This window comes from Pangasianodon hypophthalmus, chromosome 2, assembly GCF_027358585.1.
Source record: "Pangasianodon hypophthalmus isolate fPanHyp1 chromosome 2, fPanHyp1.pri, whole genome shotgun sequence".
NCBI classification, from domain to species: Eukaryota; Metazoa; Chordata; class Actinopteri; order Siluriformes; family Pangasiidae; genus Pangasianodon; species Pangasianodon hypophthalmus.
The window spans coordinates 16,470,335-16,494,535 of record NC_069711.1 but is presented as its reverse complement, the minus strand read 5'-3'; the positions used below and the strand labels follow the sequence as shown (position 1 = coordinate 16,494,535).

The 24,201-nt window shown below is 37.0% G+C and overlaps 1 protein-coding gene across 4 annotated transcripts in view; it reads left to right on the top strand.

Annotated features, from left to right (window-relative positions):
• Window positions 1-24,201, top strand: part of st3gal3a (ST3 beta-galactoside alpha-2,3-sialyltransferase 3a) — a 52,720-nt gene that overhangs the window by 16,128 nt on the left and 12,391 nt on the right. For all 4 annotated transcript variants that reach the window (XM_053232039.1, XM_034312439.2, XM_034312444.2 and 1 more), the window contains 6 exons: window positions 1,415-1,457; window positions 9,497-9,589; window positions 16,297-16,391; window positions 18,845-18,908; window positions 19,058-19,153; window positions 19,546-19,732. In XM_053232039.1, the coding sequence (XP_053088014.1) occupies window positions 1,415-1,457; window positions 9,497-9,589; window positions 16,297-16,391; window positions 18,845-18,908; window positions 19,058-19,153; window positions 19,546-19,732 (578 nt within the window). The remainder of the gene's footprint in view (window positions 1-1,414; window positions 1,458-9,496; window positions 9,590-16,296; window positions 16,392-18,844; window positions 18,909-19,057; window positions 19,154-19,545; window positions 19,733-24,201) is intronic.

The following is a 24,201-nucleotide window of genomic DNA, read 5'->3' as shown; positions in this document are numbered from 1 at the left end:
TCAGTCACCTTTTGTGTAAGGTCTTGGCTGTGTTCACCGTGAGTGGATTTTCAAAGTGCCCCCTCCAGCCACTGGACTAGCTTCATTTCTCCTTTCCACAGAGCTACTGACTTTTCACAACTGTTACTCATTCACTGGATTGCTGACAGAAGCACAGTGGCCTTTGTAAGAATGAATGACACTCGCTGCACAGATTGAGCTGCTTTTAACTAAAAGATAAATCCTGCTGCAGTTCTTAGTTTTTAGCCATGATGCTAATTCACAGGGCACATAGGCTAAATGGCTGAAACCTCCCACCACCACCACCACCACCACCACCACCCCCTTGCCCCTGCCCCATTTTCTTTTCACTCCTGTCAAACTGCTCGAACTTGTGATTATATGTCCTTATGATGGAGTAATTGGTCCTTGGTACTTCTAATATCACTTATTTTGGATTGTTTTTCATGTACTTACTGGATAATAAGCCTTAGGGTTTTAAAAATATAAAGAAGTATAAATTTTTGTAATATAATTGTTGTTATTCCTATTATATATGCTGATTGCGCACTTTCTGGAGAAAATATCAACTAATATTATCACGTATTTCATGTATTACTGCATCGTTTTGTGTAAAGAAATATGCAGCTTAAAGGTTTAATTGATCCAAACACACAGTCACTCTTTCTCTTACTTTCTCTTTCTTTGGTTTTTATATATATTAGAAGAAGAAGGATAGTGTCTTTGTACTGTGGGAAGGTCTAATATAAAACCACTTTGTAATGATTACATATGAATTATAGAAGGTTTATGTTATTTTCCTCTTCTAACTTTCTGTAAACATTTTTTGTGTATGTGTGTGTGTGTCTGCAGTGGCACCAAGTGGACTTTAATCTATAAAAAATTTTTGGGAAATATTTTCCTGGCTCATGTTGACATTGACTTTAAGACCTGCATCCCTGTTAAGCTTTAATTTATTGCATACTTTTATTGTTTATGGAAGAAATGTATAACTCTTATGTTCAATTTAAGTTGCTGGTGCACGGCTGTTGCATTAGTACTTGTTTGTTCTGAGTTTACAAAACTGGCTTAATTTCCAGTCTTTCAGGACACAAAAAGATTTTCTCTGATAGCTATTTATATATAAGAATGCTGAATGCTTCAGTGGGAGGTTGTGCAGAGATATTGAAGCACGCTGATGGCTTATGACGCTGCATGTCTTGCTATGCACTAACTAAACATTCACGTGTCATGCCTTCCGCTCTTCCCCACACTTCTGAGGAAAAAAGTCCCATAATCCTCCTGCTTTGTTTTCCTCAGGCACTCTGAATATGAAATAGTGCTTTTTGCACCTGTTCTATGTTTTCTCTTTCCTCTTTAAGGTGTGTAAACTCTTCTGATTTGGTTTTTTTTTGTTTGTTTGTTTTCTCTTTAGTGTATGACAAGCAGGGGTTCCTCATTAAGCCAGATGGAAGACTGTAAGTAACAGCTTGTTGTGTGATTGTATGTCTCTAATGCTAAACGTGCAAATAAGAATGTTATTATTTAAATAAAAATTTCAAATGTCAACAGTGTAAGTTTAAGTGTGGATAAAGTGATGATGTGATCAAGAGAGTTGGAGACAGATTGTGTTTGACTCAGATTACAGAACTAGATAACAAATGAACTCATTCCATATGTGAGGCCACATGGTGACCATACCGGTGCTTCCCTCTGCTCTGTGAAGTGAACACTCACAAGCTAACGTCATTTAAGGCCTCAGCATGCTTAATGCGGAGACAGCGTCTGTAAGGGTTGCGTGAAGACGAAACTTCCTTCATGTACTTAGAAGATTGCATACTCTACAGTTACACGTTGGTCGTCATGTATGAATGTTCCAATTCCAGGCTGGGCATATGTCAGATAGCGTGTATGTCATGGTGAGCGAAGCCTAACTGCTCTGCAATTACATCATATTTTTCAGAGAAGCCAGCCAAACGTCGTCTGCACATGAAGTATGCTGAGGCCTTTACTCTCAAAACTTTAAGCAGTAAAATAAACTTTTTCCATGTATTCTTATTCTCAAATTTGGATTTCCCAAGTGACGCAACAATAGAGCAAAATTGACCATGCTCTCGGGGTGGGAGGGGTGGCATGCTCCCTCTCACCTATCAATCACAGCGACACCAGCCAATCATGGGCATCTCTGAGCTCATGCATGTATGTCAAAAGTATGTGGACACCTGACCATAATGCTAATATGTGCTTGTTGAACATCCCATTCCAGATTTAGTTCCCACTGTTATAATAACCTCCACTCTTCTGGAAAGTCTTTCCACTAGATGTTGGAACGTGGTTGTGAGGAATTGCTCATTTAGCCACAAGAGTAGTAGAGAGTTGAGGCACTGATGTTGGATAAGGAAGCCTGGGGCTCAGTCAGCATTCCAGTTCATTCCAAAGGTGTTCAGTAGGTTGAAGTCAGGGCTCTGTGCAGGCCACTCGGCTTCTTCCACACCAGCCTTGGCACACCATGTCTTCATGGACCTCACCTTGTACACAGGGGCATTGTCATGCTGGAACATGTTTGGGCTTCTTAGTTTTAGTTTTATGGGTGTGTTGGTCAGGTGTCCACAAACATTTGGCTATATAATCTATATTGGCTATATATAGAACAGTATACCTAACTTCAGGATCCATTTACTGTTCTTTCACATAATTTCTCTGACTAACCCTAATTGTTTTGCCTTTAGATGAGGTTTGAGTAAGTAAAACTCCCATGACCCAGTGAAAATTACCAGTACTTGTTTAGTCAGTGTGACCTCTAACAACCCCTAATATATCTCTTTTTAGATCTTGGCTGGTTGTTTATTTGAGCAGTACAGAGCTATGTAGATTATAAATGAAGCTGTTGAGTATGTTTTGCGCATGACATTGCTGATAAATTAGGCACTTCTTCTTTTGCCTCTCGATTTCTGATTTTAATTCTGCATTCTTTCTTACAATCCTTCATGGGAGGTCTCTTAGGGCCAAAGAAAAATGTGACGTCCCTTGTGAGGTCCACCTGAACAAATGCTGTCCATCAACAAGTTGTCTTGTTGCACTGGGCTTGGCTGAGTATTAATGGAGAGCTCTTGTTTGAATCAGCAGACATACAGGACAGCCAATACAAAATAAACAGTACCTCACCCACTCAGGCTTTATTATTGTAGACACCGTACCAATTAGAGGAAAGGAGCTGTGGGAAAACAATGCAGCTGGTTCAATAATTTAACTCCGTACTCAGGTCTCACTGACCCTAAAACTTTAGCGTGTGAGTAAAATATAAAAGCATTTATTTTATTATTTCTCTAGAGGTTTAGTGCATAGTCTGTGTACCCTTTTTAGAAATTGATGCTCACATGAAGGTTTAGATCCATGAAGGTTTGAATTAGCCATGTACAATGCATTTTACTTCTTAGAAATGTTCCTTAGACTTAATGTTATCATTATAGTCAATAGGCCATGTTCTTAATAGTCTATAAGCATTGTTCTTAATAGTCTATAAGCATTGTTCATTATAGTCTATAAGCTTTGTTCTTTATAGTCTATAACCATTGTTCTTAATAGTCTATAAGCATTGTTCTTTATAGTCTATAAGCTTTGTTCTTTATAGTCTATAACCATTGTTCATTATAGTCTATAAGCATTGTTCTTTATAGTCTATAAGCTTTGTTCTTTATAGTCTATAACCATTGTTCTTAATAGTCTATAAGCATTGTTCTTTATAGTCTATAAGCTTTGTTCTTTATAGTCTATAACCATTGTTCATTATAGTCTATAAGCATTGTTCATTATAGTCTATAAGCTTTGTTCTTTATAGTCTATAACCATTGTTCATTATAGTCTATAAGCATTGTTCTTTATAGTCTATAAGCATTGTTCATTATAGTCTATAACCGTTGTTCTTTATAGTCTATAACCATTGTTCTTTATAGTCTATAAGCAGTGTTCTTTATAGTCTATAACCATTGTTTTTTATAGTCTATAACCTTTGTTCTTTATAGTCTATAAGCATTGTTCATTATAGTCTATAAGCATTGTTCATTATAGTCTATAAGCAGTGTTCTTTATAGTCTATAAGCATTGTTCTTTATAGTCTATAAGCAGTGTTCTTTATAGTCTATAACCTTTGTTTTTATAGTCTATAACCTTTGTTTTTATAGTCTATAACCTTTGTTCTTTATAGTCTATAAGCAGTGTTCTTTATAGTCTATAACCTTTGTTCTTTATAGTCTATAAGCAGTGTTCTTTATAGTCTATAAGCAGTGTTCTTTATAGTCTATAAGCAGTGTTCTTTATAGTCTATAAGCAGTGTTCTTTATAGTCTATAACCATTGTTCTTTATAGTCTATAACCTTTGTTCTTTATAGTCTATAACCATTGTTCTTTATAGTCTATAACCTTTGTTCTTTATAGTCTATAAGCAGTGTTCTTTATAGTCTATAACCTTTGTTCTTTATAGTCTATAAGCATTGTTCATTATAGTCTATAAGCTTTGTTCTTTATAGTCTATAACCTTTGTTCTTTATAGTCTATAGTCTATATTGTTCTTTATAGTCTATAAGCATTGTTCTTTATAGTCTATAAGCATTGTTCTTTATAGTCTATAACCTTTGTTCTTTATAGTCTATAAGCATTGTTCATTATAGTCTATAAGCTTTGTTCTTTATAGTCTATAACCTTTGTTCTTTATAGTCTATAGTCTATAACCTTTGTTCTTTATAGTCTATAACCTTTGTTCTTTATAGTCTATAAGCATTGTTCATTATAGTCTATAAGCATTGTTCTTTATAGTCTATAAGCATTGTTCTTTATAGTCTATAACCTTTGTTTTTATAGTCTATAACCTTTGTTTTTATAGTCTATAACCTTTGTTCTTTATAGTCTATAAGCATTGTTCTTTATAGTCTATAAGCATTGTTCTTTATAGTCTATAAGCAGTGTTCTTTATAGTCTATAACCTTTGTTCTTTATAGTCTATAAGCAGTGTTCTTTATAGTCTATAAGCAGTGTTCTTTATAGTCTATAAGCAGTGTTCTTTATAGTCTATAAGCAGTGTTCTTTATAGTCTATAAGCATTGTTCTTTATAGTCTATAACCTTTGTTCTTTATAGTCTATAAGCAGTGTTCTTTATAGTCTATAAGCATTGTTCTTTATAGTCTATAAGCAGTGTTCTTTATAGTCTATAACCTTTGTTCTTTATAGTCTATAAGCAGTGTTCTTTATAGTCTATAAGCAGTGTTCTTTATAGTCTATAAGCAGTGTTCTTTATAGTCTATAAGCAGTGTTCTTTATAGTCTATAAGCAGTGTTCTTTATAGTCTATAACCATTGTTCTTTATAGTCTATAACCATTGTTCTTTATAGTCTATAACCTTTGTTCTTTATAGTCTATAACCTTTGTTCTTTATAGTCTATAACCTTTGTTCTTTATAGTCTATAACCTTTGTTCTTTATAGTCTATAAGCAGTGTTCTTTATAGTCTATAACCATTGTTCTTTATAGTCTATATTGTTCTTTATAGTCTATAACCTTTGTTCTTTATAGTCTATAAGCATTGTTCTTTATAGTCTATAAGCAGTGTTCTTTATAGTCTATAACCTTTGTTCTTTATAGTCTATAGTCTATATTGTTCTTTATAGTCTATAACCTTTGTTCTTTATAGTCTATAAGCATTGTTCATTATAGTCTATAAGCATTGTTCTTTATAGTCTATAAGCATTGTTCTTTATAGTCTATAAGCATTGTTCTTTATAGTCTATAAGCATTGTTCTTTATAGTCTATAACCTTTGTTTTTATAGTCTATAACCTTTGTTTTTATAGTCTATAACCTTTGTTCTTTATAGTCTATAAGCATTGTTCTTTATAGTCTATAACCTTTGTTCTTTATAGTCTATAAGCAGTGTTTTTTATAGTCTATAAGCAGTGTTCTTTATAGTCTATAAGCAGTGTTCTTTATAGTCTATAACCATTGTTCTTTATAGTCTATAAGCAGTGTTCTTTATAGTCTATAAGCAGTGTTCTTTATAGTCTATAAGCAGTGTTCTTTATAGTCTATAAGCAGTGTTCTTTATAGTCTATAACCATTGTTCTTTATAGTCTATAACCATTGTTCTTTATAGTCTATAACCTTTGTTCTTTATAGTCTATAACCATTGTTCTTTATAGTCTATAACCTTTGTTCTTTATAGTCTATAACCATTGTTCTTTATAGTCTATAACCTTTGTTCTTTATAGTCTATAAGCAGTGTTCTTTATAGTCTATAAGCAGTGTTCTTTATAGTCTATAACCTTTGTTCTTTATAGTCTATAAGCAGTGTTCTTTATAGTCTATAAGCATTGTTCTTTATAGTCTATAAGCATTGTTCTTTATAGTCTCTATTGTTCTTTATAGTCTATAAGCATTGTTCTTTATAGTCTATAAGCAGTGTTCTTTATAGTCTATAACCTTTGTTCTTTATAGTCTATAGTCTATATTGTTCTTTATAGTCTATAACCTTTGTTCTTTATAGTCTATAAGCATTGTTCTTTATAGTCTATAAGCAGTGTTCTTTATAGTCTATAAGCATTGTTCTTTATAGTCTATAAGCATTGTTCTTTATAGTCTATAACCTTTGTTCTTTATAGTCTATAACCTTTGTTCTTTATAGTCTATAACCTTTGTTCTTTATAGTCTATAAGCATTGTTCTTTATAGTCTATAACCTTTGTTCTTTATAGTCTATAACCTTTGTTCTTTATAGTCTATAACCTTTGTTCTTTATAGTCTATAACCTTTGTTCTTTATAGTCTATAACCATTGTTCATTATAGTCTATAACCTTTGTTCTTTATAGTCTATAAGCAGTGTTCTTTATAGTCTATAAGCAGTGTTCTTTATAGTCTATAAGCATTGTTCTTTATAGTCTATAACCTTTGTTCTTTATAGTCTATAACCTTTGTTCTTTATAGTCTATAACCTTTGTTCTTTATAGTCTATAAGCAGTGTTCTTTATAGTCTATAAGCATTGTTCTTTATAGTCTATAACCTTTGTTCTTTATAGTCTATAACCTTTGTTCTTTATAGTCTATAAGCATTGTTCTTTATAGTCTATAACCATTGTTCTTTATAGTCTATAACCATTGTTCTTTATAGTCTATAACCATTGTTCTTTATAGTCTATAACCTTTGTTCTTTATAGTCTATAACCTTTGTTCTTTATAGTCTATAAGCATTGTTCTTTATAGTCTATAAGCATTGTTCTTTATAGTCTATAAGCATTGTTCTTTATAGTCAATAAGCATTGTTCTTTATAGTCTATAAGCAGTGTTCTTTATAGTCTATAACCATTGTTCTTTATAGTCTGTAAGCCATATCCTTTATAGCTTATAGGCCATGTTTGTTGTAGTCTGTAGGCCATGTTCTTTACAGTCTATTGGCCTTGCTCATAATGGTGTATAGGTCATATAGGGAGAGTGGTGCTACTTTGCCAACAGGTAGCACCACCTTTTCAAAGCACAACAAATAAGATGAGCCCTCATACTGTAGGTGATGTATCAAAGCCACAGCTTGCTAGTGGAGGAACAGCTAATTCTTTGCATATCTCAATATCCACATCTGTTTGATTTGTTGAGAAAATAGAGCCTCCGTGTTTTCTCTCATCTCCTGCAAAGGATGACCAAAGCCAGAATCTGCTTTTTGTTTGAAACCTAGTTAGATTTGGAAACAAGTAGAATGGGCTAACTCTATGAATGTTCTATTTTTTTCAAGCATGTCTTACTGATGTAGCAACGCTTAAACATTGTGATAAAAAATGCTTAACATTTGTACAGTGTGCCTACCATCTAAACACAAAAGCTAAAATGACAGATGAACCAATCAGCATATAAATCTGGAATGACTGACAGTCCGGTCCCCTTCCACCCATCTCACTTCAGTAATGTTTTGCCCAGTGCTCTTGTCTCCACAGATTTTCCTGCTTGAAAGATGTGCTGAAGCAGATTTAATGTATAGGCCTTTAGTCTATAGCCCTTTATACACTGTTTTCCTGGTTTGTTGTGATTGTTCCAACTTGTTAGCAAGCCACTTATAGTGAAAACAGCATTGTAAAAGGCTGTAATCTTAACACTGTATAGGGCTGTAATCTAAAATAGTTACTTTTTTTAATATTCCATCACAATTTGAAAATTGTACGATAGTAAGAAAAGCTCAAGACATGTTTGATTTTAATGATTTAATGAGAGAATCCGCGGTAGAATATAAGACTCCACTGTGGGCCATAACATCCTTAATTCTGCATAACAAGGGGAAAGATTTATGTAAGTTGATGTTTTTAGAAATAATACAAGCTTGTCAGCAATTCAATCATGAATCATTTCCTTTTCAGAATCAACTTAAGGTTTTCAAGCTGCTCAACAAAACTTTCTACCAGAGTGCAGGCTAAACTTTGGCACTGTTTGTTCTAATGTGCGATCAAACATTAACATCAACTAGCATCAACTAGCACCTACAATGAAGAACACAATTGTTGCCCCAGTTAGAGCTCATGCAAGTAGACAAGTAGAAATAAAGTTTTGAAATAAAAACCTTATAGCACTTTTAGGCTAGAAGAGTGCAGATGGCACATTCCGCCAAGTGTGCTATGCTGGTCTGTGATGCAGCATGAGCATACGTTAAAAAAAAAAAGATGTGGTTGACTGGCTTGAGGGCTTGGGCGAAGCACCTGTTTGTCTTCACGCTCCCTGGTTGGTAGCGGTCATATGATAGGGGAGCTACCAGTCAGGGGGGAATTGGCAGCTGACCAAATTGAGGAGAAAAACAGGGTGGGGGGATAGAAAGTGAGAAAAATAGACTAGAAATAGAAATTGAGAGAGCAATAGAAAGTGAGAGAACAACTGTTTACAGCTGGTATACATGTTTTATGGCCTGTCATGTTTTATTCCTTGTTTGTTACTTTATTTAACATTACAGTTCCTTAATGTCACAGTTCATGGGTTGTTCTTGTTAACTAATGTAGTAAAGTTAATGTAAAGTATTACCAATAATTTTAAATGAGAAGTTTATCATTTGCACTGCAGCATCAGAAATTTTGCCATGTTGTGCACTGTTTTTCTTCACTGTTTTTACTCCAAGTCTCAGGAACACTCAGTAGTTTAAAATATTTAAAAAATATCTGTATGATCCCAAATTTGAAACGTTTGAACAGTAAAGTATCAATGAAAACAAGATGGAAAGTAACTTTGCTTACCATTGACACCTTCCATTTTTCCTGCAGTGAGTGTCAGTGAAGCCTAATATGTTTTTTATATCACTATGATGTCCTATGATACATTTTTAGTGTCAAGAGGAAGATGAAGGCTTATAAACATAGTAATACATGTACCAACTTGCTCACACAGTTCTGAGCAAGCAGGATGCATCATTTGTGCAGTGGTTTTAGGATGTTCAAACTTTATTCCTCACATTGCTCTGTTTTCCTTCTTCTGTTTTTTTTTTTCTTTTTTTTTTTGTTTTTTTGCAGGCCGCTGGAGCTACAGTATAAGTATGGAAATCTGAGTAAAGGAGAATGTAAGCCCGGCTATTCGGAGGCCAAGATGACCTCAATCTATCCAAAGCAAGTTTGTGTTTTTATTTTTTTTGTTTTTCCCACTCTGACTGCACATCATGATTTTTTTCGGGAGCTGATTTGCTTAGTAGGATTGAAATGCTTTTGCATTAATATGACACAGACCTGCCGAAAAATGCCCACACAGACACACACACACGCACTTGTGGCTTGTGTCTCTGATCTTACCATTTGACAGGCACCAGCACCCACACACACAGTGAGGTTTATGAGTTCCTGAAGCGTATACAGTGGATTCAGAACGTATTCAGATCCCCTTTACATGTTGCACACTTAATTGTTTTGTGGATTTGATTTTGAATGGACATATTTGCCACTTTTACCCATCAGTCTACACTTAATCGCCCATAATGAAGTGAAAACAAGTTTTTTTTTTTTTTTTTTTTTTTTTTTTTTTTTTTTTTTTTTTTATAGAGATTTTCAAAAATTCATTAAAAATCGAAAACTGAAATCTCTTATTCACAAAAGTATTCAGACCCTTTATTCAATACTTTGTAGAAGCCCCTTTGCCCGCAGTTACAGCTACAAGTCTTCTTGGATACGTCTCTACAAGCTTTGCATACCTGGATTTGGGCAGTTTATCCCACTCTTCATGGCAGATCCTCTCAAGCTCCATCAGATTGGATGGAGAGCGTCTTCAGGTCTCTCCACAGATGTTTGATGGGGTTTAAGTTAAGTTAAGTTAAGGGCTCTAGCTGGGCCACTCAAGGACATTCAGAGACTCGCTCCCATAGCCATTTCAGTGTTGTTTTGACTGTATGCTTAGGGTGGTCATGTTGAAAGGTTTATGGGCAATTAAGTGCAGATTGTTGGGTAAAAATGGCAATTATATCCATTCAAAATCAAATCCACAACACAATAAAGTGTAAAACAAGTAAAGTGGTCTGAATAGTTTCTGTATCCACTGTATATAAAGAGTATATACTGAACATATATTGTAATCGTCATTGCATTGTATGAATTTATACATGTGTTGTCCATTATATGCTTTTTCTACATGTCATGCAGTATGTTGCTGTTAACCAAGATTTTTTGTAAATGTGGGTCACTGTGCATAAGTGTCTTTGCATGTGTGTTGTTTTCTTCCCCTACACACAACGTCACTTTGATTTCCTGTTTCTGAAGGAAATACATCAACATACAGAATCAAATCACAGATAAGAAGCTCTTTCTTGGTGACTTTAATTTGTGTAGAAATGTTCCTTGGCCAATTTTAGTAGTATTAGTCTGTGTAGCTATACTCATTGACTATTTTATCAGGTACAACTACAGTATAATTGCACTTTGTAGGTATGCGATTACCTGCTGTATCTCCTCTGTTGCGAATTTTCGTTTATAAGGGTTGTTTTTCCTGAAAAAGCAGGTAGTGAGGTTCTCTCCAGGGAGAGTGTAATCAAACTCCCATTGTGTCAGTGAGCATGTGTATGTGAGCGTAACAGTTTAACAACTGTTTTATGTCATTAAATCATCATTTTTCTGTATCATCTACATCAGTAATAATGACAAAGCAAGTGGAACTGATTTTACGCTCCTTTTCTGCCAGGTGTGAGGTGACCAAAAAAAGCACACCAGCACTTTTTTAACTTGTTCTTAAACAGTTTGTAGCAGTTTGAAAGCTTTTCCTTATTTCCTACAGCAGCGTTTAAGGCCACTTTAGGTGTCATTTTTTCAGCACGTTGCTAAATGCTATACATTTTAAACCTTGAATGTTGGCTTTTGCTAAAACTAGACTTAGAGCCAAACGTTCCCACAGTTTATAAAAATGCCAGGTGACGTCAGATTGGCTCAGAAACAGGAGCTGGTGCGTGTGACTCGGGTCGGCGTGAGCGTGGGGCTTTTAAGTGGATCCAGATGGTAACACTAAATAGGCCGTTACATCTTAAATGTTTGTTGAGACACTAAACCTACAAAGCTTAGTTAGCCATGTAATTTACATCTGACACGCGTAGTTGAACGTGCCCTGAGTGCGCTCTAACTGAGTTTGACTTCAGACGTGAGCCGCGGACATGGAAAAACAAACTGGATTAACCATAAAGCCTTTAGGGCGTACGGAGTCGTGACCGCTAAAGAGTATTTCGACCTTGCACTTGACTCTACGCTGCATATTGAACATTACACGTAAACTTGTATGCGTTTTATTCTTCACTATTGATTGTGCTGAGTGAGATTGTTGCTTATTAATTTTGCATACAGTTTTACAGTTAGCACAACACCACCACGTTTGTTACCCTTTATATCACTCTGGAGTGGAAGATGCACTCTCATAACCTGTGAGCTTAGAAAAAAAATAAATAAAATTTATACAACAAAGAGCAGTATATACAAGTTGTATTAATGTTGCAGGCATGTTAATCTAGCATGTAGTCATTACTGTAACACTTTAACTGCACTAATTGTGTAGTCTAGTTTACTGTTTATCCTGTTACAGAAGCCTCAGTCATTCACATTGTAAGAAGGTCTTATATTTTTGATCACTGCTGCTGTGATAATGCTAATGTCCGCTAGCACTCTTAGAGGATTTTCAGTTTTGTGCAAGCTCTCATTATTCGTGTACTATCCCATAACTTTTAAGTACACCTGAAGTCTCCCAGGTGTCAAAGAGCAATTTGTTAGCGTTAATCAAAAATGAACATATTAGGCTGATGCATGAATAACATATACAGTTTACTGTGGATGTTGCAGCGCCCCTAGAGGGCGTCTAGAGGGAATCATGCATCTTACAGAAAAATATCCATCCATTTTCTGTACCGCTTATCCTACACAGGGTCGTGGGGGAGCCTGGAGCCTATCCCACTCTGGGCACACGGGGTGGGGGACACCCTGGACAGGGTGCCAACGCATCACAGGGCACAATCACACACACACCACACACCCACTCATACACTACGGACAATTTAGTGATGCCAGTCAGCCTACAACGCATGTCTTTGGACTGCAAAAGCACGGGGAGAACATGGAATCTCCAAGCACACAGGGCAGAGGTGGGTATCAAACCCCCAATTCCGGAGGTGCAAGGCAACAGTGCTAATCACTAAGCCACCGTGCCCCCCACTGAAAAATATAGCAAGCTTAAAACAATGTAAATGACATTTAAAAATTTCCTTGGGTCTTGAAAAAAATTATTTGCCTAAGTAGAATAAAAAAAAAAAAAGACTTGCTTAGAAAAGGTTTTGGTTATCGAGGTTACGGTTATTGGTATGTGCAGTCATAGCTTTATTTAGATACAGTAATATACAAGTCAACAGATGTACAGTATTGCAGTCGGTGGTTGATCCTCCCTCTGTGTGTGGGTGACATTTACTGTAACTGGCCTTGCTTTATTTGAGTTTCTTTTTTGTTGTGTTCAGGTTGTTCGCTATTTTAGCTTTAAGCTTTAGGAATACATATTTGTGCAGTCCAGTGTGAGGAGGCTTATTGCTCAGGCTTTGTGACCATGAGATAATCCGTCTTATTCAAAATGCAGTACAGTGACAGCTGTCATCGGAGATCACTTATTTTACACAGTGAATGTGAGCAATGGGATTTCAAGTAGGATGCGTTTCTGGAACAAAATTTCTTTTAATCATTTACTGTAATCTGATGTCAAAAAAACGAGAAGCTAATGAGAAACTGACTTTTTATAACTTCTGTAACTTAAGTGATAACAGGAACTAACTGTTTTGCTGACCTTCCACAGCAGTGTGTTGTTCTTTAAACCCACCACACTGTCTATAGGCAATGAGAATAACCGTGTTTTGGGGGTTGTCTATTGCCTTTGAGAGAACTTCTGAGAGAAATTCAAGCTCTTTCTTGTGCGAAAGCCCTCTTTCTCTCTGTAACACACACACAAACCAGGGTGTGTGCATCGCTTTCCAACAGCAGTATCCGTTTTTAACCTTTTTCTTTTTTTTTTTTGATTCAAGCCGGATCTTGACTTCTCAGTCGATGCAGATATAACATAGGCTGTGGGTTCCGATTTTCCAGTTCTAATAGTTTTTTTTCTTTGCAGCCCTATAAAGTAGTAAGGGTTGTTATTTAAATGTATAATGGAGGTGCAGCGTCAGTATTTTCAATCAATCATGACTTGAAATGTAGAGCTGCATAATAGCGTTTCTGTCTGCAAGCTGACTGGTGAGTCTTGAGGGAATTTCCAAGCAGCTCGGAAACAAGAGGAGTAGATGGCACACACTGATAATATCCGATGCCATTGACTGGTTCAAAATAAGGTTGTTCCAGAAACATGTCCTACTTGAAGAACTCGCATTTACTTATTTGGAACAAAGCTAAAGAAGTATTGCATCTGTCCTCCTGCAATAAGTATACAGTACTGTGCAAAAGTCTTAGGCACATGCAAAGAAATGCTGTAGAGCAAAGATGCCTTCAAAAATAATGAAACTAAGTGTTTCTACATTTAAAAAAAAAGACTATAAAGAACAATAGACAGTAATAAATGAAACAAAGTCAATATTTTCTGTGACGATCCTTCGCTTTAAAAGAAAATATAGTAGTCTCAGGTACAATTTGCGCAGTTTCATAAGGAAGTTAGCTGTAAGTTTTATTGAGCATCTTGCAGAAGCAGCCGCAGCTCTTCTGGAGACTGTGACTGTCACGCTCGCTTCTTATTTTTGCAGCAAAACCCAGCGGCCTTCATTATGTTTTTTTGTTTGAAAAGTGTCTCTTATGTAATATGCTGCTTTCTTTACTGACATACAAACATTTTTCTGTAACGTTTAATTTTGTGCTGGAAAGCTAATGTTTGGAAATGTAAAATGTTTTTGTACTGAATCAATAATGTAGAAGTCATAAAATAAAAATCTATAACAAAGTTTGTACAAAAAAAAATAGGGTGCCTAAGACGTTCGCACAGTACTGTAAGCGTGTGTGTGTGTGTGTGTGTGTGTGTGTGTGTGTGTGTGTGTGTGTGTGTGTGTGTGTAGAGGTGATATTCAGGGTCACTGGGCGCTTGGTGAACCCTTGTCCTCCTCACTTACAGCACAGAGCTGTGAGGAATTCCAGAGCTGCTCGTTGGCGTTTTATTCTCAGCGTTTGTGGGAATGGATGGAGAGCACCTGCGTTATTACCACATTTTTATGTGTAAGCCGGATTTCTGCAGATCATAACTAAAGTGCTGAAAGGACTTCTCCAGGCCAACCAGTTGTTGGTTTCATAACAGCGTTGGATAATTACAGTTGTGCTTGAGCGAAGTGGACAGTCAGTACTGATTCGGTCCTGATTAAAAGGGTCAGAGTGATAATCACTCACAGAGGCTGTCTGGCAAATAACGAGTAATGCACAACGCTTGCTACTTATAATACAGCCTTGTACTAGACATGTGCATTGAATTTTCATATCACAGTAAATACTGCAAACAACATTCCTCCAGTACTAAAATCATTCTTCAGCTGGAGTAATAACTCTCTCTGCTATGGTTTTCTAAATCACATGATCCCTCTTTTCTGGTGACCTGAATGATGGGATTTCATTCTCCAAGGACACTTGCTCTTTCAGATTTGTTCAAAATAAGAACCTTTATTGTCTTACTTGAGCAGCCTTTAGCAGACGGAGTGATAGTTATGTGTAGCTATAATCAATAATTGATTATTATATTGGTTATAATTATATTATAATTGATTATAATTATTTGTCCTGTTTCAGGGTGTTGATTACTATGACTTGAAGAGTAGTTCCGGCTGCAAGAAAAGAATGGGTTTATGTTAATACACTCATGCAAATATGTTATCTTTACTATAGTAACAACTTATACAGGCAGATTTTCCAAATAAACAGATTAATTGTTAATATGGTGGTGTTTTCTGTGAGAAGTTTATTTAGCAATTGAGGAATGAACATCCAGTTTCAGCGCATAGTTACAGTCAGAGGTAAAGTGTTCTGACACGAGAAAGTCTTCAGGACAGAGAGCGTTGTAGCTTATGCATATGCTATGCTGCATTTTTTTTTTTATTAACTTTGAGAAAGAAAAAAAGGGGAAGCTGGTGAGATAACACTTGTTTACAGCCGTTAGAACAAATAATAACAGGAAATAACTTGTTTCACATACGTTCCACAACATTATATGTAACTATAACTTGCAACTGTTAAAAAAAAAAAAAAAAAGTATGAGTAAATAAAATTAGTTTTTTGCATTGGCAAATTTTTGTTTCTATAAGGAATAAAACATGTAAAATAAATTTGATGTCAAACACATCAAGAACATTACGAGCATGTATACTGCACACAGACTTGTAGAGCTGGTGCGCTGCAAACACACTAACACAATGGCTTCAAGTGTTAGATGTTGTTCAGTGACCAATTTTCCTGCTCATACAACTCCCTGGTAAGAAAATTTCCAAAAGCTTGTGTTTAATATCGTAGCCACTCACTATGCCCAAAATGGCACCAATCAAACTCAGCACTGCACTGGGAGAGGTAGAAATGAATGCAGATAAAAGAAAGACAAACAAGAAAACTGACACTTCATTTCTCTAAATGTTTGTTCCCAGGTAGTGGCATGTCATCCTTTGGTTTGGGCAAAGGTCAGGTCAGGCATCACACTCCTCAGGCTGTAGAGATTTCACCTCTCATTTACAGATAAACACACACACAGCCACCGCATCTTGTCAACTGCATGCTTTCTTTTTTTACTCTCCCTCTCTCTCTCTCTAGCCCTCTCTCTCTCTCCTTGTTATTTACTTGTGCTTCCTGCTGTCTTTCCGCAGGTTTGTGAAACCGGCCCCCATGTTCCTTGATCAGAATTTTAAACGGCTGTCGAAGATCAGCAACTACCTACCACCCTTCGGGATAAAATCACAAGGTAGGAGTGTGTACTTCTACACCGACAGCTTTTGTCTCACATTACTTGCACAGGAAATAGCAGCTACTGCCATTGGGTTTTAATTTAGATTTTAAAGGCTTATTTTTCTTTAACCACATTTAATCTACTGCTCACTGTTTGCGAGCCACACATGCAGATAATAAAAAGCACTTTCAGAGCTGTGATAAATTTGTATGATTTTAAGGAAGTGTTATGAGCATTAAATGTTGATAAGGTACATGATAGAGCTGCTGTGAGAGTCCAGAGGAAAGACAGTGTGAGTTTCTCTCCTTTGTGTTGTTCCTCCCTCACTGGCTAGCTCACATTGATCTGTACATTCCTGTAAAAGGTGCTTTTCTGTTAAAGGTAAAACTGGCATCCCTTCTTCCTTTTCATCTTCATCTGATGAGCTTTCATATTTTAAGTCAAAAGTTATATTCCTGAAAAGTATTGTTTGCCGTGTCTGCTGGTGATCTCGCTTACACTCCTAGGAACTAGGAAGTGGAATATTACGTGGTAAACAGACGAGCGGAGTGATGCACACAGTGAAACATCCCAGTGCAGCTATAGGAAATGTAGTTACTCTTGGAACACCGCTTGACCAATCAAATTAGTGGACCAGAACTACTGTTGTGTAATATTAGTTATTTATTTGTAATATATTTTATGCATTTGCTCTCACAAATACATTTTTGTTTGAGCTCTGCATGATGTTAGGATCTCCTGCAGGAAGTGTGAGGCAAGTTTGCAAATTCAGCTTTTTGAATTTTAGGTACTGGAAAACTGGAAATGGCATTGTTTTTAGAGAAAGTCTTCAAGTTTTATGTGCACACATTTCTAGATGTCAACTGAGCAGTTTGTGTGTGTGCATGAATATCTATTATTTGTTTTTGTAAATTAAAACTTTAATTAATGAACCATGTTCAACATTTAATGGCATCAATAATAAATAGTTTCCTTTGCAAATACACCCTCACCACACACACTGATCAGTCCCTGGGGGAAAAAAAGAATGTCCCTCTGTATAAACCCTATGTGAAAGATAAAACTGTATTAAACTCTTTGATGTGGATGTTTCCTCATTTTAAGCTTGGTGCACTCTACAAGATTTTAGCCCTGATCATCCAGTTGCCGTCTCATTTTGGCGCTCGGTGTCTGCACCCCCAGCTTGGCGACTATTCGCATCACACTCCCACTGCAACTGGTCGTGTAGAGTGCACTGATTTTCTCAGTCTGTGAGAGATCGCAGAGGCTCCGACATTTTAAGCATGTTTGATTTCCTCCACAATGAATCACGGAGTGTGAATCCCTCTGTGACCAGATACACGTACAGTCCAAGAGGAAACCAAATTCATCTGCTCTCAAGTGCTGCAGATCCCCGAATCAAGCTTATCATCCATCTGTTTGTGTGGGAGGGTGAGGACAAAATGTGAGCGCAGTAATATTGCTTCTATAAGAACTTATTTGGCATGTCATACCCAACTGGTTGTTAGGAACAGTAAAAATAAACACAAACATGACATGATTTCTTCCAGCACACAGTATAAAAATAGCTACCTTTCTTTTCACTTTACGCTGCCCGTGTCTCACCAAAAAGTATTTCCTCCACATCTTCTCTTATTTCTCTTTATTCTTTGTTTCCATACAAAATATTGACAGTCACATGATAGACAGCTCTCAAGTTTATTTTCTTGAGAAAGCAGGATTTGGGGGATCTCTCCAGGTGAAAGATCATGTAGTGTGTGTGCCTCATCTGTAAGTGATTGTATAGTGTGCACACCCCTACAACACCAAACAGCTGATTGCAAGCCGTGTAGTGTGACAGGGTCGGTGATTCTGAGATTGTGAATATCGTGTAGTGTGCACTCAGCATTATCTGAGGTTCTTTATCAGCTCAGCTCAGCTGAGATAGTCTCTGACATTTAAACCTCTGTGTGTGCCATTCACACCTATGACACGTAGGGCACATAACACTGTGTCTAGAGGAGTGAAATGGTGTAACAGTGGTAGCGTTGCACAGAAACTTCATAGTTTTCCTTAGCTAATAATTTCCTTCAAGATAGTGAAATTATATATCACTGTCAGTAATCTCTGCCTGACGGTAAAGCCGGAAGAACACACACACACAAATGTTTTAAGTTCAACAGTAATCGTTTGAAAATGGTTTTCCCATATTCCCCTATACTTTAATTTCTTCTGAAAGGGCTATACCATTTGGAAACAGTGACTTTGGGTTTTGTTTGCTAAATTTTGCCTGCTGTGACAGGATATGTAAATAATTACTTAAATAATTAAATAACGTAACTGATTAGAACTCAAGCCTGGCAGTGTTGGGAATTTGGACTTGGCTTGAATGTGAGAGTGAGAGATCTAGGACTCTACTTGGGCTTGTGTAACTTGGTGTGTGATAAATGGTTCTGCTCATAGCTCTCGGTATTATTGTCTCTCCACAGAAAAGCTCATTGACATCATTTTAGCTGAGGCAAGGAACTACGGGCTTGGAGGTGAACTGGACAGGTATCACTTTTTCTACTTTTGTTATAAAGCCGCATGATCATTTAAATGTTAGGCTTTTGTATTTCGTCTTTTTTGTTTTGTTTTTTAAACCAGAGTGTTAATTTCACATTATGCCTTTGCTGTCTGTCTGCTATATTTGTTATATGCAGTTTGAGCTGTAAGAGGTGTATCGTCATCGGCAATGGAGGGATCCTTTCCAACAAGTCCCTGGGCTCCAGAATTGATGAGTATGATGTGGTCATAAGGTGAGACAAGCACATAGACCTAGGAAAACAACAGAACAAACTTCACTGTATTGATATATGATGATATAATATGATATAATGATATAATAATAAAATAAACTTTTTAATAATAAAAATATCTTAGCAGCTAGTTAGCTCACAATTTGCATGTTTTTCCAGCTTTGGCCACTCTATTTATAGTAACAAGAAAAGCATGTTTAGAGAATAGATGGCTAACAGTTAGCTAGTAGTTTTGTTATATGAGTTTTAGCCACAAGATGGTGGAATATAGCTGCCATTTAGTGGTATTCGTTGTTGTCATTCAAATTTTGTGATCTAATTAATATGTCTATAATATTCGTAGTAGCTGTGTTTTCCAGCCCTGAGTATCACTGTGTAATTTGGTGCTACAGGCTGAACGGGGCTCCAGTGAGCGGCTACGAGAAGGATGTGGGAACTAAGACCACCATGCGCATCACATATCCAGAGGGAGCGATTCAGAAAACCGAGCTCTATGAGAAGAGCTCTCTGTTCGTCGTCTCTGCCTTCAAACCACCTGACCTCAAATGGCTCAGGCAGATAGTGTTCAAGGAGAAACCGGTAGGTCATGTCAGAGGATCATGTAATTGGTAGGCAGAGCGGGAGATTATTGCATATTCATATCATAATAACTACCTAAACTTTTCACAGCTTATGATGAGCTCCTCAGACAAAAAAATTAGTTGCACAAGTCATATCTTTCCCAATACTTGGTATTAACCACCAACAATGGTTAATATAATGGATAGAGAGTCGGACTTGCAACCCGAAGGTGAACCCGAAGGTTGTGGGTTCGAGTCTCAGGCCGGCAGGGATTGTAGGTGGGGGGAGTGAATGACCAGCACTCTCTCCCACCCTCAATAGCACGACTGAGGTGAGACCCTTGAGCAAGGCACCGAACCCCCAACTGCTCCCCGGGTGCTGCAGCAAAAAAAAAAAAAAAAAAAAAAAAAAAAAAAAAGGCTGCCCACTGCTCCGGGTGTGTGTTCACTACTGTGTATGTGCACTTGGATGGGTTAAATGAAGAGCACAAATTCCTAGTATGGGTCACCATACTTGGCCACACTTCACTTCACGTAATAATAGTAATGACATAATAATGTAATAATAGTCCTGTCAGGTAAGGACACCACCAGTGTCTTAAGATGCAGTGCAGTTTCACATGCTTTTCCAAATAATCCCAATGACATGGGTGATTTTGGAGGACAAAGTGTTTCTGTGTCCCATCATGCTTGTCAGTCATGTCATCCACAGATTTGGCCTAATCATCCTGCAGCTGTCGTCGTGAAACAAAACTCAAGCTGCCATCCAGTTTTGTTTCTTATGTTACATGCTTCCAGGTGCAAAGCCTTTCAGCACTATAAAATAAGGTGCTGCTGTTGATGGAAGAGGCTATGTTTTTGTCTTGGGAACTTGTTATCACAATATTGTACTTAACAGTGGAAAAGCACATGGATAATATCTGGAGTTTTTCCATTTAAGCCAGTGCACTCTGCAGGGCACTTGTGCACTCGAGGAGATGGATGTGTAGAAATGCACATTTTTCATCAATTGTGCAGTGGAGTATTTGTTGTAGAATTTTGAAAGGAAATCTCCTGTGTAGTAAACCATGACAGTTTTAAATGCCAAAAACGGTTTGTGATGTATACTCTTATACAGTAGCTGTGGCATTTGTTGAAATCACTCTTTATGGCATATTTACTAACTTTTTGCAGTGCAGTGAGCATACATGAGGGAAAATACCAAGAAACTGACCTAATGGACACTGTGTGTAATCACATAAATATTGAATCTGATATTGTTCTATGTAGTCCTTGCACGTCACTGTGAAGGGGAAATGTCATTTTCATTTAGGCTGTAATAGTAAGACTTGGCGAACAGAGGCATGGTTATTGTGGGGGGAAAAAAAAACTTCCTGTGTAGCATCTCTTTTCTGAGGAGTGTGTGGGGGACAGATGGTTTCCTGTGTGTGGGATCAATGATGATCTTTTCAGCTTTCTTCCTGGCCCTGGTGACGTTGAAGCTCCTTAATTGAGAGCTGCTTCAGGGCTCCACTCAAACATCTAGGACAAGCGCCAGCATGCTTACAGTGAAGTAATTACAGATCTGTCACAGGGAGATTTTTTAGCAGAGCTGTCTGCGGGCTATCTCGGCCTCCGAAGTCGGAATATTTCACATTTCTAGTTAAATATCTGTCCAAATGCTTCTTAAACAATAAACATGTTTCTGCGTAGTGGTCAAAGGAAATAAGAATTGTTGTGTGTTCAAATTAGCTTCAAATTGTTCTGATGAAGGTTCTGAGGTTATCCAACAAGATGACATCATCAAAAGTGATACTGTCAATTCGACACAGTATTGCAATAGCATGCACAATCTTATTATCATGGACACTTTAGAATACCGTCACTACCCGTGTGTTTCATTCAGCCAAAGGTACCAAATGTGCTTTGTAGATAAAGTCGTTCAGAAGGCAACATAGCGACAGGTGAATGTCCTTATTTTGGCTGAATATGGAGGCCGTATTGCATGTCTCCTTCTCAGAGAAAGCAATGTCATAATTCTCACAGAATAAGAGTTGTCTCTCTAATTGAGCAAATATGTTTTAGCAGTGTGTTTTATAATACAATATTGTAAACCATAGAAAACCTACGCATTAAATGGGAAATTAAAACCAATACTGGTCTGTGCCTATTGGAAGAACTGAAGCACACGCTTGCTTACGTCAGCATTTATTCCGTATTTCGTATTTAAGTGTTTGTTAAAATTTCTACCATTTCCACTCAGGTTTTATCAGCAGGTGGATGGAAACACACACTTCTAAAGACCTCTAATCTGCCTTCCTTAAATGACCTCTATCTGTTTCTGTACTCTGATATTTCTACATTATAGAGGTCCGATATAGAGGAAAATCTTTTGTGTTTTTACTGAGATAAGGTGATTTGTGAGTGTGCACGTGTGGGCATGTGTGCACACGCGTCCGTGTGTGCGTGTGTAAGAGCTCTCCAATGTGTGACTGCCACTATTTAGTTCTGACTGACAGGCACTTAATTCTGTGCCTAATTATCAGCACTCGAAAGGAGAATAGTCCCTTTATCTCTTTTGGATAGGAGTGATGTTTAATGAAGCTGTGTGTGTGTGTGTGTGTGTATGTGTATGTGTGTGTGTGTGTGTGTGTGTGTGTGTGTGTGTGTGCGTGTGCGCGCTTGCGTCCTTGCGTCAGTGCGTGCATGTGTGTGTTGGGTGGGTGAGCATGCACATCTGGCCTTGATTCTTGCACATCTTTCTTTACTTTCCCTCAATTGTATTTAGGTCCATGATTCTCAAAGTGTGACCCAGGTAACTCTAGGTGTCCACACAGCTTAGCCAGAGGGTTTTCTAATTTTGTTACAGTGGGGGAAATATGTACCATGTGACTTTTTTAAATTGATCAAAACAGAGAATGATGTCATCATATGGCATTAAGTAGTGTAAACTTAGTAGATAAAATTCTTGCTGAGATAAGGAGTGAGTGGAGACATTTTCCTGAGAGGTTGGGCCATTTCATTGAGCACACAAAGCCCACACACAGCTCAAAGAAAGGCATTTAACAGCAGCAGGACAAACTGAGTCTCGCTATAATCTGATAAAGTTTGTGGGTCAGACTCATTGAGCTTTTTAACAACACTCCACATAGGTTACTGCTCTCTCTTTCAATAAAGGGAGTAATGAGAGAACTCAGTGCTCCAGTCTATATCCACCATTACAGTTGCCCTAGCTAGAGCAAAAAGCCATTAGATCTAGCATTGTATGCAAGAATGGGTGAGGTTTTTTTCCCCCCAGAGTGATTAAAATATCTCTTGTGTTTTGGGATGGTAGATTTAATGTAGTTACAGTTAGGACTGATTTACAGGTGAAAATTAAATTAAATAATTAAAATAAATAATTTAAATTAAATATCTGATCTAGTCTGGTAACCCTGAATATAGTGAGATAATAAAATTGATAAATTGGTACATTATACCAAAACTTTCATGCATGTTTCCAGGGAGGAGGAGGAGGAGGACTGGGTGTTTTAGTGCATTATTTAGAGTTCATCAATACAAATTCAGTTTTACTCAAATGCCAGATTTGATGCATTGTGTCGATTAACTGGAACAAGCTGTTGTTTTTCTTAAAGGTGCCATCATTAAACAAAGATTTACTTTTGTGCAACCGAAAGAAAGTAAAATAAATGAAGTGGTTTTATGAGATAACTGTTTTCCGTTTGGAAGTCCTAACCCATTTCAGAACGCGGTCTCCCACTGACCCTTGTAGTTGTTCATTTATGCCCTTCTCCATACTGTAATCAGAAGACTTATTTATGCATGAAATGGAGTGGAACATTTTCATTGAGGAGGTCTGAAGTATTTCAGTTTGGAAGCTTTACATATTATTCTTTGATTTGAAACACTGATGAGAATAATTAGGAGATAAAAAGTAAATGTGGATGTGATGTTTGGCAGTCATCAGAATTAAATAATCTACAGAAGCTCCCTTCCAAGGGCCCTTGCTCCCTAAATATTTCACTAATTTAACTTCTGTTAACATTGATAGGTTTTGAAGTAATGTTTGTCTTGAACATAAAAGAGTTCACTAAAAAAACAATTTTCTGAAAAACAAGCAAGGACAGACATTCTGTCTGACTTTAAATTGATGGTCTATAAAAAGATATGAATGGGTTCAGGTTGTTTAGAGACGTTCCTGTGTGGTCCTCTGTCTTTGGTCGTGTCAGCTGTTGAAGAGGCAGACATGCTACAGCTTCTCTTGCTTTTGTACTCTCTGTCTCTCTCCCTTATAAGTAAGATAAGACATGAACAGGTGGGCATAGGCATTGACACATTTTCAGTGCAGTAATATTTATTGGAAATATCTAACCTCTGTGCTGATGGCACTATAAGAATCCATTGTCTATTTGAGCACTATGATCATTCATATAGTGAGCTGCACAGGAACAAAATTCCTTCCACATCCTGACCATAGCTGCCATCTCTAACACCTATCCCTCACCGACA